Raw genomic sequence first — 18,492 nt, forward strand, 5'->3', positions numbered from 1 at the left:
GACGATTGAGTTTTTCCTTATTTCCTGATGTCGCAAGTGCATCGCGACTAGTGCGCATCTATGCCACCGCCGTGCGCCGTGATGCGCACTAGTCGCGACGTAGTTGCGACAAAAGGAAACGGGAGAAAACACGATTGTCGCGAGAGCTCACTTCGGTTTTCAACTGGAAGTACAATAAACGGGTTTGGGAAATGTAAACGCAACCATCGGTGAATAGCGAGTTGGCAAATTTGGCGACCCGCTCCAACCGTTGCCAAACCATCACACGGAAAAATAATGTAACTCATAAATCAAAAATTTGCCGTCTTCTGAAAATTGTTCGGTTATTTATCATCAAAACCCAGATTAATCCACCTAGCGGTGATGATGCCTTTCTCGCTCATTATAAAATGTTTCGAGAAAAGTACTTTAGAGGATTCAACATTGCACAAATATAAAGCAATTAATGATTTTTGACTGTCATATAGACTTCCAAAACATTTTGAATAATTCTTATTTTTTTTTCGAGAGTTGACCACACCCAAAAAAATCTGCACGTTGTTTCCACCTGAAAAAGTACGTAGATTTTTTCCACCTGAAATTCACGTAACTTTTACCTGATTTTTTGATAGAATTCTCATTCTACGTGAAAATCAGGTAAGTTCTACTTGAGTTTTGGATAGAATTCACCGGACACGTAAGCTTCACCTGAATTTTCTGAAGCATTTGCAGCTACGTGTGCACGTAAAATGTACCGTTTAGATTATTTGGAGTGCAGTTGTAGTGTAAGGACGTTTTCACTGGTCGCGTTCTATTCCAAATTTTGACAGTAGAATAGACCAAATCTAAATTTACCATTTTCACCGGGGCGGTCTAAATTTATTTTTCGAACAGTTTCGTTTCAAAAAATTGAAACTGTCATACTCTTTTGGTTCATTTTTTCTGAGTTTTGGACCAGAATCCAGTCCGGTTTCAATTTTTTTCGAACAATATCAAAAAGAAGAAGACTTGTTTGACAGACGTTGTTTTGTTTTTATCCTTTCATTTTATTGAATTTTTCAACAACAGCTATAGCTATAGCATCAGCAGTAATTTTTTTTTTCGAATGGAAAATAGCCAGCTGGAGATTCTTTTAATTATATAATTTGCTTGTTTCTTGTCAGTAATTCAGGTAGGTTTATTTTACAAAGTATTCCCAGAGCTATAATCATATTCGAGGTGATAATTATAATTCCTATAGGAAATCGGAAATTTCGCTTCGAAGAGTTCTAAATAATTTCACCTGCGCTCCTTTCCGATAACTTCGGGAGTTTGAAATTCCATTAGAAATTCCAATCCTCCAAATAAATTAGATCTTCAATTAACCAGATTTCTGAGCTGCTCCTGTCAGGTTGCAGGAAGTATTTCATTGAATTTTCGAAGGATTTGTATGATAATATGGAATAACACCACGCTTATATGACGTAACGTTTCATGGAGTTCTGCCTAGAATTCCTTTTCTGGTACTTTCAAGAATTCTTCCTGTTTCGTCAGAAATTTCTCGCTTGAATATCTTCCGGGAATTCTTCCTTGATGTTTCACCAGCAATAACTCCCCTGGATTTGAAGTTCCGCCGGGAATGACACTTGGCTTTCGGGTAGAAATTTTTTTAAGAGGGTATTCCTTTTTTAGTTCGTCCATGAATGGATGCTTCCAGATATTTGTCGAGGTTTGCTTCACCTGGAATTCCTCCGAAAGTTCCTAAAAAAAATCGTTAATAATAAAAATCGTTAATAAATTTCAGTAAAAATCCTCTTGGAGTAAATAGCACGAGTTTCTCCGTAATTACAGGAGAACTTACTGGTGCAACTCAATTGAATAAGGATTTCTTGTAGAAACTTGCAGGAGGAATTCCATCTAAAACTTCGTGAGGAATTCTTGGAGAGGTTCGAGAGAAATTGAAGGGAAAAGTTTTTAAAATCATCTGAAGGAACTCCTATAGCAATTCCTGAAGTAATTTTAGCGGGATTTCCTGGAGCTTCTGCAATTCCTCTGATGTTCTTTCTGAAGATGCTCCCCGAGTTTTTTTAGAATTCCCTCCTCCCGTTTCTGTTGGAGATCCTCCTGATTCTTCCTGAAGTTCCTCCAGGGATTCTTCCTGAAGTTGTTCCAGGGAATCTTCCTGGAGTTCCTGAAGGAATTCTTCTTGGAGTTCCTACAGATAATCTTCTTGAAGTACCATCAGAGATTTATCCTAGAGTTCCTCCACCGATTCTTCCTAGAGTTCCTCCAGAAATTCTTCCTAGAGTTCCTCCAGAATTTCTTCCTGGAGTTCCTCCAAGAATATTCCTGGTACTCCCCTAGGAATTCTTCCTGGAGTTCCTCCACGAATTCTTCCTGAACTTCTTTCAAGAGTTCCTGCAGAGATTCTTCCTGGGAATCTTCCTGGAATTCTTGCAGGAATTCTTCTTAGAGTTTCTGCAGGGAATCTTTTTGGAGTTTTTTCCTGGAGTTCCTCCATATATTCTTCCTAGATATCCTCAAGGTCTTCTTCTTCTTCTTTTTGGCATTACATCCCCACACTGGGACAGAGCCGCCTCGCAGCTTAGTGTTCATTAAGCACTTCCACAGTTATTAACTGCGAGGTTTCTAAGCCAGGTTACCATTTTTGCATTCGTATATCATGAGGCTAACACGATGATACTTTTATGCCCAGGGAAGTCGAGATAATTTCCAATCCGAAAATTGCCTAGACCGGCATCGGGAATCGAACCCAGCCTCCCTCAGCATGGTCTTGCTTTGTAGCCGCGCGTCTTACCGCACGGCTAAGGAGGGCCCAAGGTATCCTCAAGGTATTTATATTGGTGTTTCTCCACAGATTCTTTCTAGAGTTCTCCACAAATTCTTTTTAGAGTTCCTCTAGGAAGCTTCCTGGAATTCCCTCAGGAATTCTGCCTAGAGTTCCTCCAGAGATTTATCTTGGAATTTCTCTACAGATTCTTCCTAGAGTTCCTCCAGAGATTCTTTCTGAAATTCCTCCAGGAGTTCTTGGAGTTCCTCCAAGAAGTCTTCCTTTGGTTCCTCCAGTAATTCTGCCTGGAGTTCCTTCAGGGATTCTTCATGGAGTTCCTGCAGGGATTCTTCCTGGTGTTCTTCCAGGGATTCTTCTTGAAGGTCCTCCACAGATTCTCCCTGGAGTTCCTCCATGAATTCTTCATGAACCTCCTCCAGGGGTTTTTCTTGGAGTTCCTTCAGAGATTCTTCCTGGAGTTTCTCGAGGGATTTTTCCTGAAGTTCCTCCAGGGATTCTTTCTGGACTTCTTTCAAGGAATCTCCCTGGAGTTCCTGCAGAAATGTTTCTTGGAATTCTTTTGGGATGTTTCCTGGATCTTCCTGGAATTGCTGCAGGAATTTTTCTTACAGTTTCTGCAGGGAATCTTTTTGGAGTTCCTTTAGAAATTTTTCCTGGAGTTGCTCCATAGATTCTTTCTATTATCCTCCAGGCATTTATCTTGAAGTTTATCCAGGGATTCTTCCTGAAATTCCTTCAGCAGTTCTTCTTGGAGTTTCTTCAAGAAGTCTTCCTTTCGATCCTCTATTGATTAATCCTGGAGTTCCTTCAGGGATTCTTCCTGGAGTTCCTGAAGGGATTCTTTTGGTGTTCTCTCTGGAGTTCCTCCTGGGATTTTTCCTGGAATTTCTCCAGGGATTCGTCGTGGAGTTCGTCCAAAGATTCTTCCTGGAGTTCCTCCAGGGGTTATTTTTGGAGTTTCTTCAGATCCTGGAGCTCCACTAGGGATTCTTCCTGGAGTTCCTGCAGGGATTCACCCTGGAGTCCATCCAGAGATTCTTCCTGGCGTTCCTTTAGTAATTCCTCCTGGAGGCCCTTCACAAATTCTTTCTGGGGTTCTTCCTGGAGTTCTTCCAGAGATTTATTTTGGAGTTCCTCCACAGATTTTTCCTAGAGTTCCTCCAGGGATTCTTCCTAAACTTCCTTTGGTCCCTCCAGTGATTCTTCCTAGAGTTCCTGCAGGGATTCTTCCTGGTGTTCCTCCTGGGATTTTTCCTGGAGTTCCTACAGGGATTTTTTCTGGAGTTCCTTCAGGGATTCATCCTGAAGTTCGTCCAAAGATTCTTCCTGGAGTTCCACCAGGGATTCTTCCTACAGTTTCTCCAAGGGTTATTTCTGGAGTTCCTTCGGATTCTTATCGGAGCTCCTTCAAGGATTCTTCCTGGAGTTCCTTCAGGGATTCTTCTTGGAGTTCCTCCAAGGATTCTTCATGCAGTTTCGTCAGGGATTCTTCCTGAAGTTCCTCTTGCTATTCTTACTGGAATTCCTCCAGGGATCCTTCCTGGACTTTCTGCAGGGATTCTTCCTAGAGTTCTTCCAGGGATTTTTCCGGAGTACCTTCATGGATTCTTCCTGCAGTTCCTCCAGGTGTTATTCTTTAAAGAACTCCAGGGATTCTTCCTGGAGCTCCTCCAGAGATTATTCCTGGAGCTTCTCCAGGGATTCTTCCTGGAGCTCCTTCGTGGATTTTTCCTGGATCCTCCAGGGATTCTTCCTGAAGCTCCTCCAGGAATTCTTCCTGGAGCTCCTTCAGAGATTCTTCCTGGAGCTCCTCCAGGGATTTTTCCTGGACCTCATTCGGGGATTCTTCCTGGAGTTCCTCCAGGGATTCTTCCTGGAGTTCCTCCAGGGATTCTTCCTGGAGTTCCTCCAGGGATTCTTCCTGGAGTTCCTCCAGAGATTCTTCCTGGAGTTCCTCCAGGGATTCTTCCTGGAGTTCCTCCAGGGATTCTTCTTGGAGTTCCTCCAGGGATTCTTCCTGGAGTTCCTCCAGGAATTCTTCCTGGAGCACCTCCAGGGATACTTCCTGGAGCCCCTCCAGAGATTCTTTCTAGAGCTCCTCCGAAAATTCTTCCCGAAGCTCCTCCAGAAATTCCTCCTGCAGCTCCTCCAGGGATTCTTCCTGGAGCTCCTCCAGGGATTCTTCCTGGAGCTCCTCTAGGGATTCTTGCTTGAGCTTTTCCAGGGATTCTTTCTGGAGTTTCTCCAGGGATTCTTCCCAGAGTTCCTCTTGGGATTCTTCCTGGAGTTTCTCCAGGGATTCTTCCCGGAGTTCCTCATGATATTTCTCCTGGAGTTCCTTCAGGGATTCTTCCTGGAATTCCTCCAGGCATTTTACCTGGAGTTTCTAACAGGGATTTTTCCTGGAGTTCCTCCAGAGATTTTTCCTGGAGTTTCTCCAGAATTTTTTCCTGGAGTTCCTCCAGAGATTCTTCCTGGAGTTTCTCCAGGGATTCATCGTGGAGTTCGTCCAGGGAATTATCCTGAAGTTCATCCAGAGATTCTTCCAGGAGTTCCTCCATAGATTCTTCATGGAATTTCTCCAGGGATTCTTCCTGGAATTTATCCAGAAATTCTTTTTGAAATTCTCCTGGGATTCTTCCTGGAGTTCCTCCAGGGATTCTTCCTGGAGTTCCTCCAGGGATTCTTCCTGGAGTTCCTCCAGGGATTCTTCCTGGAGTTCCTCCAGGGATTCTTCCTGGAGTTCCTCCAGGGATTCTTCCTGGAGTTCCTCCAGGGATTCTTCCTGGAGTTCCTCCAGGGATTCTTCCTGGAGCCCCTCCAGAGATTCTTCCTAGAGCTCCTCCAAGGATTCCTCCTGAAGCTCCTCCAGGGATTCCTCCTGCAGCTCCTCCAGGGATTCTTCCTGGAGCTCCTCCAGGGGTTCTTCCTGGAACTCCTCCAAGGAATCTTCCTGGAGCTCCTCCAAGGATTCTTCCTGGAGCTCCGCCCGGTATTCTTCCTGGAGCTCCTCCAGGGATACTTCCTGGAGCCCTTCCAGGGATTCTTCCTGGAGCTCCTCCAAGGATTCTTCCTGAAGCTCCTCCAGGGATTCCTCCTGGAGCTCCTCCAGGGATTCTTCCTGGAGCTCCTCCAGGAATTCTTCCTGGAGCTCCTCCAGGGGTTCTTCCTGGAACTCCTCCAAGGAATCTTCCTGGAGCTCCTCCAAGGATTCTTCCTGGAGCTCCGCCCGGTATTCTTCCTGGAGCTCCTCTAGGGATTCTTCCTGGAGCTTTTCCAGGGATTCTTCCTGGAGTTTCTCCAGGGATTCTTCCCAGAGATCCTCTTGGGATTCTTACTGGAGTTCCTTCAGGGATTTTTCCTGGAGTTCCTCCAGAGATTTTTCCTAGAGTTCCTCCAGAGATTCTTCCTGGAGTTTCTCCAGGGATTCATCGTGGAGTTCGTCCAGGGAATTATTCTGAAGTTCATCCAGAGATTCTTCCAGGAGTTTCTCCATAGATTCTTCATGGAATTTCTCCAGGGATTCTTCATGGAATTTTTCCAGAAATTCTTTTTGAAATTCTCCAGGGATTCTTCCTGAATTTCCTCCAGGGATTCTTTCTTGTGTTCTTCCAGGGATTCTTCCTGGAGTTCCTTCCGGGATTCTTCCTTAAGTTCCTCTGCAAATTTTTTTCTGAAGTTCCTCCACGAATGCTTCTTGAAGTTTCCCAGGGGTTCTTCTTGGAGCTCCTCAAGAACTCTTTCTGTAGTTCCTCCCGGGATTCTTACCGGCGTTCCTCCAGTAATTCTTCCTGGAGGTCCTGCACACATTCTTTCTAGAGTTCCTCCAGGGACTCTACCTGGAGTTCTTTCAGGGATTTACTTTGGAGTTCTTCCACAGATTCTTCCCAGAGTTCTTCCAGGGATTTTTCCTAAACTCCCTCCAGTGATTCTTCCTGGAGTTCCTGTACCGATTCTTACTGGTGTTCCTCCCGGGAGTTTTCCTGGAGATCCTCCAGGGATTCATCCTGAAGTTCATCCAGGGATCTATCCTTGAGTTCGTCCAAAGATTCTTCCTGGAGTACCACCAGGGATTCTTCCTAGAGTTCCTCCAAGGGTTATTTTTGGAGTTCCTTCAGGGTTTTTTTTTTAGTTCCTTCGGATTTTTTCTGGTGCTCCTTCAAGGATTCTTTCTGGAGTTCCTCCAAGGATTCTTCATGTACATAGTTTCGTCAGGGATTCTTCCTGAAGTTCCTCTAGTTATTCTTACTGGAATTCCTCCAGGGATTCTTTTTTGACTTTCTCCAGGGATTTTTCCTGGAGTTCTTCCAGGGATTTTTCTAGAGTTCATCCATGGATTCTTCCTGAAGTTCCCCCAGGGCATATTCTTGAAGGAAATCCAGAAATTCTTCCTGGAGCTCCTCCAGGGATTCTTTCTGCAGCTCCTCCAGGGATTCTTCCTGGAGCTCCTCCAGGGATTCTTCCTGGGGCTCCTCCAGGGATTCTTCCTGGAACTTCTCCAGGGATTATTTCTGAAACTCTTCCAGGGATTCTTCCTTAAGCTCCTCCAGGGATTCTCACTGAAGTTCCTCCAGGGATTCTTCCTGGAATTGCTCCAGGCATTTTACCTGGAGTTTCTTCAGGGATTTTTCCTGGAGTTCCCCCAGAGATTTTTCCTGGAGTTCCTCCAGAGATTCTTCCTGGAGTTTCTCCAGGGATTCATCGTGGAGTTCGTCCAAGGAATTATCCTTGAGTTCATCCAGAGATTCTTCCTGGAGTTACTACATACACACTTAATTGCCGAAATCTCAGTAAAAGTGACGTTTCGGTTGCTGAGATACGGTAAATATTTTGCTGAAAATCAGTAATAAACGAAATTTTCTGCCGAGATTCAGTTTTTAAATTTACTGAGCTACAGCGGTGCCCGATTTTGCCGAGCTCGAAAAAGAAAAACTTAGTGTGTAGATTCTTCATTGAATATCTCCAGGGATTCTTCCTGGAGTTTCTCTAGAAATTCTTCTTGGAATTCTCCAGGGATTCTTCCTGAATTTCCTCCAGGGATTCTTTCTTGTGTTCTTGCCGAGCTCGAAAAACAAAAACTTAGTGTGTAGATTCTTCATTGAATATCTCCAGGGATTCTTCCTGGAGTTTCTCTAGAAATTCTTCTTGGAATTCTCCAGGGATTCTTCCTGAATTTCCTCCAGGGATTCTTTCTTGTGTTCTTCCAAGGATTCTTCTTAGAGTTCCTCCCGGGATTCTCCCTTAAGTTCCTCCACCATTTTTTTTTTCTAGAGTTCCTCCGCGAATTCTTCGTGAAGTTCCTCGAAGGATTCTTCTTGGAGTTTCTCCAGGGGTTCTTCTTGGAGTTCCTACAGGGACTCTTCCTGAAGTTCCTCCTGCAATTCATCCTGGAGTTCGTCCAGAGATTCTTCTTGGAGTTCCTCCAGGGATTCTTCATGGAGTTCCTCCAAGGATTCTTCCTAGTGTTCATCCAGTAATTCTTTCTGGAAGTCCTTTTAGATTATTTCGCGCAGCTATTCACGGCACAATTTCTATAGAATTAGATAAAATAATGTCAGTTTATTATTCTTTTCAGGATATTTGCGTATGCTGATTATTTTGATTTTCTTTTTGTGCCGAACATCGTCGACATAATATCTTTGAAACAACTATTATTCATCTGTTAACTGAAAAGAATGGACTTCGAAGAAGGTAGGAAAATAAGCATGTATACAACTAAAATAAAAACGTCACATAGAAAATCAGAAATATTAATTGCTAATCAGTACAGCTATAATGACCTATAAAACATTCAAAAAATAATCGGAAGTTTGGATATTTTTTTTCTCGTTAACATGATTTTTCATTCTAATAAGTGGCGTAATCTTTATCCAGCATTTCGCGCGCGGTAATGGCTGCCGTTTTTGAAACTTTTCTAGGCAGCCAAGTGTCAAAAAACGGCAGCCATTACTGTGCGCGAAATGCTGGATAGGCTTTAAGCATAATTTTAATATATCTGGGATTAAAGTTTTTCTACTCGTTCTCATAATTTCCTCAGGATCCACGTCTCAACAATTAACTCAAACTCAATCCAATGAGAGCAAGAGAGGTAGGAACTGGACTGAGGATGAAGATGCCCAGCTATGTCTTTCCTGGCTGGCCATATCAAAAGATTCTGTAAAAGGAACAGATCAGAGTAAAACAACTTTTTGGATGGCAGTCAGACAGCACGCGGGGATAAAGATGTACTATATTAAAGACAGACCGGTGGACGGTGTGCGACAGCGATTCAACCAATTGAGCCACCAAATATCGAAGTACATCGGATGTTTGGCATTTGTGAACCGGGCGAACAAAAGCGGAGAAAGTACGGATGATAAGTACCAGGCCGCGAGAGAATTATTTTTGAGAGAGACGAAGCAAAGACATTTTAAGATTCAAAGGTGCTACGATATTTTGAAAACAGAGCCGAAATTCCAAGTCGCTAGTGCCAATAAGAGGATGAGGTCAGTTGACGATGGTATGTTGATATTTTTTTATTTATTCAATTTTTTTGAATTCTATGTATTGCATGAAAAATAAGTAGTTTTTTTTATACTGATGACACACTGGTGGTATAAGAACCATGGTACAAGAATCTTGAAATGAGCACCGAACCGATTATTGTCTTTATTAAAAATAGCCTTGGAATAATTTTCTTGTCCTCTTGTACCATGGTACAAGCACAGACAAACAGACGTAACACTTCTCATTTCAACATCGTTCACGTGTTCAACGGTTGATTTGAAATACATCTGTGCTACGCGATTGTGCCAAGAGAGGCGCTAGTGTTCAATCGCTTTGACATTTGATTAGTGTATATGCTGCTGAATGTTTTCTGTGTTGATGACGATGATGATGATTGATATAGATGTATGCGTTAGCAGCAAACGTCAAATGGGAAATAATCATGGCCGACTGTGTTTCTCGCGATTCTGATAACAGATGGCAGTAGTGTTTTCTGAAACACGAAACAGGAAGCGAATGACGATAATTTTTCGAACAGTTTGTATGAAGAGTTACGTCTGTTTGTCTGTGGTACAAGTACCACAGGTGTGTCCTTAGTATTAGGGGTGATTCGAACTCTCTTTTCGCTTGTTTTTGTATACCAAGTGTATGCACTGTGTGTACGCACAAAATCTTGACCCTCCCTTTTTTTAGAACGCCCCTTATGTTTTTTTGTACTTCTTACCCGAGCAAAGTCTGAAAACATACAGACAGCATATAGAGAACATATTTTGATATAGATATCAAATTGAAATCATAATTTGTTTTCAAATATGAATCATCATGACTGATTACATATTTGGATCTCATTTTGCTGTTGATTTCTAAATTGTATAATCTGACATCAAACTGTGTACTTATTTTGTTATCGGAACCAATATCAAAATCAGTTTTCGATTTGCTCTCATCGATAGCAGGAATAGTTTTCGATTTGATGTCACAGTAAGATTTTCTGCTGTAGATTTTGATCTTTTAACCGTTAAAACGGCCAAAAGGATATCACCCTGAGTTATCAAAATTAGGCGATTTCACAAGAACAAAATTAGTTATCGATTTGCTCTCAAGCTTTGCTCGGGTATGCACTGCTGTTAGCACGTCTATTAAAAATATTGTCCTACAATACTAGAAATTCGATAACTGCAACACATTTTAAACGTTAAACGGTTGTTAGTCGATGTCAGATGCAATACAAATGCTTCCGAATGAGCAAAATGAATGTCACTGGTTTTGAAGTTTAACGGTCCGATAACTCGCATGCAGTTAAAAAGCATTTCAGTTATCGAACGTCCACTGTATGCTTTCAGCAATGCGGTTGTAATAATATGTTCTGTGTACTGCCTTGAATCGCATATTAATCCCATATGAATAGGAAAGCTAGCAAAGATGGGACAGATATGCGATTCACGGCAGTGTAGTTATCTGTTAGTAGATAGATGCTTTTCAACAGTAGAGGTAGTATGTTTCAAATATGTTTGTATCTTTTCTACTCATTTTAATTAGCAACTGTTCTTCACAGCAGAAGGATCTATCACCATGTCCCCTGTCAATGCGCCCGTAGGAACGGAGTCCATGGAACGTGATTTATTTTATACACCCACGGCTGCACAACGACCACTTGGCAGGAATAAGGCTAAACGGATTTATGAAACGCCTGGAGAAAATGTATGGCAGAAAGTGATACACGAAATGAAGCGAAAAAACGATCTGTTAGAAAGACATACAGTAGTTATGGAGAGGGCTACAGAACTAAAACTACTCACAACACCATTGAACGATCTGGATGTGCTGAGTAGACAAGTAATCGAGAAACAGAAATTTGATATAGCAAAAAAATATCTGCCCAACGACGAAGCTGAAAAACAGCCAGTACTTGATGAAGAATTTGATGAGGAACTTTTTGAGGCCGAGTTCCTCGAGGAAGTTTGATTATTGATTTTCTATAGCATACAATCCCTTTTGCTCAGTGACATTGTTTTTCAGTGATGCTTAATGACAAAGATGAAACAATCTCCATTACAGTAATATTCCGATTTTATCACCCCCTTGGTGAATTTTGGGGTGACAAAATCGTAAAATTTTTTATTTTAGTTTTTCTATTTCATTTTTCAAATATGAATCAGTTTATGTCTTGTAAAGGTAAAATGCGGGAGTGGTACTCGTTATTTCTTGTTGAAAAGGCGTAAAAAATCCCTGACATGTACTCAGAAATGATGTATACTAAACTGAAGGCGGTGAAAGTTATTTCATGAAAGTGATTGTTGTTTGCGGTATTATTTACAAAAATAAAATTCACGACTAAAATTTTCAAATTTTTTTGGGGTGACAAAATCGGGTCGAAAACGTGATAAAATCGGGGAGTGACAAAAAGTAAAGATCAATGTTTGAATTAAAATTCTGTGTTTATTATCGTTTGAGTACAAAATTTGAGAAGTTGTCGCCGACGACAACTCGCCTACTGTCTTCACGTCAGTTTTCAAAGTTTTCAAAAATTGCAATCATTATCGTATGATAATGATTCAGCACAACACTGATTTCGTAACCAAAGAATTGTATAAACTAGTTTTATTTTACCTGTCATAAGACGAGTTTAGTTGGGCTTATTCTACGAGTCGAGTGACGTGAGGTGAGTCGATTTTAGCAATTCTCACGTGAGGTGACCATGTTATTCAAATGGAGCTATACGACTCTTCTCACGTCATTCGAGGAATCTCACGTCATTCTACTCATAGAATAAGCCCAAGTATTTTCCACTTGATTCTACCACATTTTGAAATCTTTGCAGATACGTATTCCAACCTCAACTGTGAGGTCATATAACGAGTTAAATGGAAAGTACTAAACTCTTGACTAAACTCGTCTTAAGACAGGTGAAGATATTCCACTAAAAGAGCCCTAATAATTTTCTAATTTTATTTATTGGAATACATTTGTTTCCTTTCACAGTTCCCTTTAACTGTCGACGCTGTTGCCTTTGACTGCCCAAAGATGCTCGATAATATCTTGACGAAGTTGGAAGTGAAGTCTCGAATCCTTAATTGTTTGACGCTGGTCCAAAAAGTCAAGGAATCCAATATTCAGCGTAGGAGCTGATCCAGCGACGAAACCCGCCATTCTGTTTGGATTTTGTTCAAAACATTCGTTCACAGTACTTCTGAATTTAATTCGCATATTGTGCAAGATGATGCACGTTGTTATTACGTCCTGCATTGACTTGACGTCAAAGAGGCGACAAGGATTACCGATTATTTGCCATGTACCCTGAATATTGGAAAAGCAGCGTTCTACGTCTTTCCGGGCTGCTTCCTGTGAGTTGGCGAAAAGCTTCTCCTTGGCAGTTTGAGGCATAGATATAGTTTTCAGGAACACGCTCCAATCGGGATATATGCCATCCGCCAACAGATAACCACGCTCATACTCGTGATTTCCGATTTCCCAGGATCCGCCCAAACTGCGACGCTGTAAAATAACGAATAATTATAACACAACCAGTACAAAAAGAATTCTGAAAAATAATTGGTGAAGTTGTTTCGAACGTGGTACATATTTTTAGATAGCAACATCAACTAGGGGCCAGGGTTAAGGCTGATTTACAGTTCGGAAAACTTGTCACGGGATTTGGTCTCCCATGTAATTTAAATGGGAGAGGGATTTGCGTTTCCCGTGACAGGAGAAGTCTACAAGAAAAAATATTTTGCCGTAAACCCAATCGCGGGAAAAGTTTACGGATAAAAATCCCATGTGTAGAGATGCAAATCCCGCGGGAAAAAAATGCCGTTTGAATTTATTCCGCACGGGAAATGCGTAATCTCTGACGGAAACTAATTATGTAAAGAACCTAGTGAAGTAGATAGTAAAAAATGATAAATGTGAGAAGTGTGAAGAGGAAACTGAGTAATGAGAAGCGAGAAATGAGAAGTGAGCAATGAGCAGTGAGAAATGACCAGTTAGAATAACAAAAAAGAATTTTAAAACTAGAAGTGAAAAGTGATAAATAGTGAGTAGTGAAAATTAAACGCGAGAAGTGAAAAATGAGAAGTGAAAAGTGTGAAGTAAATTACGATGAGTGAGAAAAGAAAAGTGAAAAGTGACTAATGAAAAATGAGATGAGCAGTAAGAAATTAGTTGTGAGAAGTGAAGAAATTAATAGTGAGAAGCGAGAAGTGGGAATTGAGAATGAGAAGTAAGAAGCGTAAAGAAGTAAGAAGAGTAAAGTGAGAAATGAGTAGTAAGAAGTGAAAAGTGAGCAGTAAAAGTTGAGAAGTTTGAAATAGTCAGTAGAGAGACGGCCACCTCTCTCTCACTCACTCGCTTACTTACTCACACGCTCTAACTCATTCTCACTCTATTATTCTCAATCACTTAGTCACTATCACTCACTCACCTCAATCACCTTTACACATTCACTAACTCTCACTCATTCACTCTCTCTCACTCACTCAATATCGCGCACACACTCATTCTCACTCACTCACATCACTCACTCAATCATTCACTCCCATTCAATCACTAACTCTTACTCACTCTCTCTCATTTACTTATTTTTACTCACTCACTCCCACTCACTCTTACTAACTCTCTCTCACTCACTCTCTCTTACTCACGTACTCTCTCAATCATTCTCACTCAATCTCAAACCCACTCATTCTCAATCACTCACTCAATCTCACACATACACTCATCCTCACTTACTCACTAATTCTTACTCACTCACTCCCAGTCAATGACTCACTCTTACTCACTCTTTCTCTCACTCACACACTTTCGCTCACTCACTCAATCCCACACCCACTCATTCTCACTCACTCACTCAATCTCACACATACACTTATTCTCACTCACTTACTAATTCTTACTCACCCACTCCCACTCAATCACTCACTCTTACTCACTCTCTCTCACTCACTCATTCTCACTCACTCACTCTCACTCACTCACTCCCACTCATTGTCACTCACTCAATCTCAATTTTCTATTGTGCCGGAGCCAAACATTGAATTAAAATAAATCGCAGATTTCAACAGCAGAACTGTTCGGTGAATAATTTTACAGATCTGCGGTGGTTTTGAAAGTTTAACTCTGCGGTTTAACAATAAGGAAAAAACGCAGAAAAATTGATGAAAAAATTACCGAACAATTCTGCTGTTGAGATTTCGGTGAATTGAAGCAAAATTCACCGAAATCTGTGAAATGATTTAAGTGTGAGATTTTGGTTATGCTCATTTTAGAGAAGTATTGTTATTATTTGGGAAACAAAAAAAAAATAAACTAAGTTTTGTATTCTTTGTAACAAATATTTTCACATTATATTTCGAGTAGAAAATTTTTAAGAATGCAACTAAAAAACACTCGTTACGAAATTTCACGAGATTCAGCAGCTGATTGGAGCAATGATGTATTTAAATCATCGTAAATTCATGTAGAGTCTCGCGCATTTGTACGCCGTGCAGCATGTAAGGAAAAAATCGAAAAGCGGAAAATGTTTGACAGCCACGTAACTGCAAAATAATTTTGCTTATGGGAATGATTTCAAAATATTTTCGCCCACCAATTTAAATCTTTATTTTTCGAAAACTAGCTGTCGGAAACAGTTGAAGTTCAATTTTTTTTTCCATACAATAATCAAACAATTATAATAAAACTTGAATTTTAGCTGTTTCCAATTAATTTTGGAGAAATAAAGATTTTAAAATAGGTGGGCAAAAACTGGGGGGAGGGTGATTTCTGGGTGCCTTACCCTATTCCTGGCCCTGGCTGGATATTGGGAAAATACTCGTTGGGTTAGGATTTGCCTGTAGCTAGCAATGTACTACAACAGAACAAAAAATGATTGTTACTTACTTCGACGATGTCATGAACGAGATGAGATCGATCTAGCACGTTCACATCGTTCAACGTGCCTGGAGAGCCGAAAAAACAATGCCATACATAAGTATTATATGAGGCACATGCTTCAAGAACTATGGTTGCCTTCCCTTCCTTTCCTTGATATTGTCCTTTCCACGCAACTGGACATGCTTTCCATATCCAATGCATGCAGTCAATAGATGCTATCATACCCGGGAATCCTCTGATTGCGTTCTCTGCCATCAGCATTCGGCATTCTTCTGCATTAGGAGGTCTTAAGTATTCACTACCGTAGATTTCAATAATACCAGTGCAAAAGTGCCTCAACGTCTCTAGAGCGGTAGAAGTAGCGATTCGAACGTTTTCATCTATGGAATCTGCCGACGAGCCATATGCCAGCAGCCGAATTGCAGCTGTACATTTTTGCAGTGTACTCAGGCCTGGTTTACCAGTCGCATCGTGTCGGAGACGGAAATATTCATAACGATCCTGTAGTCTTTGCATAATCTCCAAAAAAAGGTTTTTTGGAATGCGAAAACGTAGTTCAAATGTCTCCTCATTGTAAACACAATTCTCACGAAAGTAATCATTGTAAATTTTATCATGTCCAAAGCTAAACATTCGATCTACATTCGGGCTCCGCCCAGGTCGAGATCCCCGCCGACCCTGTTCATTTCCTGAAAACAGAATAGTTTTTTTATTAACAACAGACATACGAGGATGGACAAATTAACTGGAATAAATATTTTTAGGTGTAATTAAATATGTTGTAACTCTGTTAATTATAATCTGATATTGTCTATTCAGGACGCCTGAACGTAAAATTCAAAGTGCGTTCATGGTATGACTATAGGGTCCGGTAATTGAAGTGCTACATTACAAAATATAGATGAAAATCACCAATGCTTCAATCACCAATGAATATAGAGTATTAGTACCAATGCCTCATCTCTTCTGATGCACAATTGTAAAAAAGAGTTGGAGCTTGCTGAATCCAAATCTGAACTCCCTTTTATTGCTCGGTCCCTGCGTGAATTTTCTAACGACAACATTGCGGTGGTTCTTGATGCATTGGTCGATTTCGAAGCACCCACATTATCTCAAACCGATTGGGACCGAAGATAAGTTCCCAAAGGGGATTCGTCTCAAAATAAATTACCGTTTTAGATGTGTTTAACTCATTAAAAGGTCGGCCTTAATTAAACCTGCTGCAGAACGGAATCTGGTCAAAACAGTAATGGGATAGAGTCATATAAATAAGCGATCGAAGGAATTGATTGCAATGAATTTGATTTTTTTAAATGATCTGAACCTATTTCTAAGAAATGTCCAATCTCCCTTGATTTTGTTCAGATTTGAACAGGACATGGATTTAATCAGTAATATTCACAGATCAATATGCGTGTTTCCTTGATCTCACCTAAGCATCAAATGTAAAAGGTTTACGTGATTATTCTTAATATACTGTCTAATTTGCAAATCCCAGTATACTGCCCATGGTTGCATATTTGTAACACTAGCATATTGTGCCTTGCAACAGAATGACAATTTTCGTGATCATTTTCCAAGTCGCTGATAGATGTGAAAAATTACTCCGCAGTACAAATAGCACGTGGTATCCAGGCATTCATAGCCGGAATGCACCACGTGGCGACCAAATTTTAAGAAATATCAAAGTAGCTTTTTTGTGGAGGTATGTTTTTCATGCGACTATCTGGCGCGTATTTTTCGTTGCGACCAAAAATGAGCGGAAGAGTTGATTGTTTTTTCATTTTGTAAAAGGCCTGTGAATCGTTCAGAATGCTCAATTTGCTGCATCTAATCACACAAAAGTAGAATAGGCTTTACTATCTTGCTTATCTGTGGTAAGCTGGAAATGATTGAGTTTGTGGGGAGGATTGACAAATGATTTTCCAAATCAACCAAAATGCAAATGTTACAAATATGCGATAATTGGACAGTATAGGTATCCTCGCTTCGATATAAAATGAAGTGAACATCATACGGAATACAGCGGATACTAAACGATCACGTGAAATAAACTCACCATCTTGAGAAGTTTCTGCGAAAAGTGCATCTTCGGCGTCATCCGCAATGAAATGTTGAGCAACAGTGGCGGAGTTCAAAATTTCATCAAACCAATCGCTCATTTTGACCTGATTACGGTACCTGAGATTCGGTACCACTCGTTACCTTAGTAAGTTCGGTCGGCAATTAACTTCGTCCAGATTCTGCAATCGGATCTGAAAAAGAAATGCAAAAATCAATTTCTATTATCAGCAGACTATTTAAAATAGGACTTACCAAACAAATTCGGAATCAATGTAATGATTTTTGTTTATACCCCAAACCGTACCTACCATCTCCGCTGAGATTTTTTCTACCATTTTTTCCGGCATCAAAACAAAAACATTCGATATAAAACTTTACCGGTGAAAACGCCAAATATTTGGTCTATTTTTGGCGGTCTATATTTTTGAAACTGTTATAAAATTGGACCAAAAAAATAGACCAGCGGTGAAAACGTCCTTAAGGGTCTGTCTCATTTGGAGAATTAAACTTAAAAGTGACAGTTCGAAAATTAGCAAATAACCCGGTTATAAGAATGGCTGGTGCTACCCAGCAATTCCAATAAGACATCGATGCAAAATGATTCTATATCTGTCAAAAGTAATCTTGCTCTGCCAGCAGGGTTATTCGATAATTATTGAAATGTCACTTTTAAGTTTATTTTCAGTTTAATTCTCCAAATGAGACAGAACCTTAAAGTCTTAATAGACTGGTATCTCGGCTGGGCTATGCATGTGCACTGTAAACCCGGCATTACTCATTAAAGAGTAAAATTGACCCATTTTTTGACGATATATAAAACTGTCAAAATAATGGGTATTTTAAAAATTTTGATTGTGGGTAATTTGTGTCCACTTTCAAGTTCAATGATTTTACCCATTAATGGGTGAAAAAATAGTTTGCGGCAAATCTACATAAGACTGCCGTCACGAAAAGTTGACTGAAGTTAAAGTGAGCATTGTTTTAGTTTTATTTGGTTTGTATGCTTTAATTTATATTATTTACATTCATTTCAGCAAATGGAAACTTTTCAATCTTCGCGGACAGCTAATTGTCGGAAAAGAATTAGGTTTGCGAGAAAATGTCGATGGATGAGTTCGATTGAAGCTCATGAAGTAATCGCTGGCCCTCTAAATTAAATCCCCGGGAAAATACGTGATGGTTACAAGAAGTGCCGGAAGCATTAAGTGAGGAGGTTATTTTAATTATTTCTACGAAATGTGCCAGCTGAATTTTTGAAGCCTGTTCCCGCAGAGAGAATGCTCTCGCGGTGCGGAACTCTC

At 40.5% G+C, this 18,492-nt stretch overlaps 2 protein-coding genes across 3 annotated transcripts; one reads left to right on the forward strand and one right to left on the reverse strand.

Annotated features, from left to right (window-relative positions):
* Positions 1 to 1,037: 1,037 nt before the first annotated feature.
* Positions 1,038 to 12,358, forward strand: LOC134224117 (uncharacterized). Of its 2 annotated transcripts, none has more exons than XM_062703488.1 (4): positions 1,038 to 1,150; positions 8,346 to 8,461; positions 8,808 to 9,269; positions 12,239 to 12,358. In XM_062703488.1, exons 2-4 carry the CDS (start codon positions 8,446 to 8,448, stop codon positions 12,268 to 12,270), a joined length of 510 nt encoding a protein of 169 aa, XP_062559472.1. In that variant the 5' UTR covers positions 1,038 to 1,150; positions 8,346 to 8,445; the 3' UTR covers positions 12,271 to 12,358. The 2 variants fall into 2 exon arrangements, with proteins under 2 accessions (XP_062559472.1, XP_062559397.1); XM_062703413.1 differs by lacking the exon at positions 12,239 to 12,358 and adding an exon at positions 10,796 to 11,440.
* Positions 11,697 to 17,837, reverse strand: LOC134224034 (uncharacterized). The gene is made up of 4 exons (XM_062703301.1): positions 17,444 to 17,837; positions 17,187 to 17,382; positions 15,134 to 15,816; positions 11,697 to 12,751 (listed from the first exon to the last, which is right to left on the reverse strand). The coding sequence occupies exons 2-4, from the start codon at positions 17,287 to 17,289 to the stop codon at positions 12,245 to 12,247; spliced, it is 1,293 nt and encodes a 430-aa protein (XP_062559285.1). The 5' UTR covers positions 17,290 to 17,382; positions 17,444 to 17,837; the 3' UTR covers positions 11,697 to 12,244.
* Between the last annotated feature and the right edge of the window lie 655 nt (positions 17,838 to 18,492).

Source organism: Armigeres subalbatus, chromosome 1 (assembly GCF_024139115.2).
Source record: "Armigeres subalbatus isolate Guangzhou_Male chromosome 1, GZ_Asu_2, whole genome shotgun sequence".
NCBI lineage: Eukaryota > Metazoa > Arthropoda > Insecta > Diptera > Culicidae > Armigeres > Armigeres subalbatus.

Bases quoted from the DNA above. Each gene is read 5' to 3' on its own strand.
- LOC134224117 (XM_062703413.1), top strand. The intron at 9,270-10,795 runs GTATGTTGATAT...CATTTTAATTAG, and splicing joins GATGAGGTCAGTTGACGATG to CAACTGTTCTTCACAGCAGA.
- LOC134224034 (XM_062703301.1), bottom strand. From the start codon at position 17,289: ATGAGCGATTGGTTTGATGAAATTTTGAACTCCGCCACTGTTGCTCAA. The intron at 15,817-17,186 runs GTGAGTTTATTT...TTCTGTTTTCAG, and splicing joins CGCAGAAACTTCTCAAGATG to GAAATGAACAGGGTCGGCGG. The intron at 12,752-15,133 runs GTAAGTAACAAT...GTTATTTTACAG, and splicing joins TCGTTCATGACATCGTCGAA to CGTCGCAGTTTGGGCGGATC.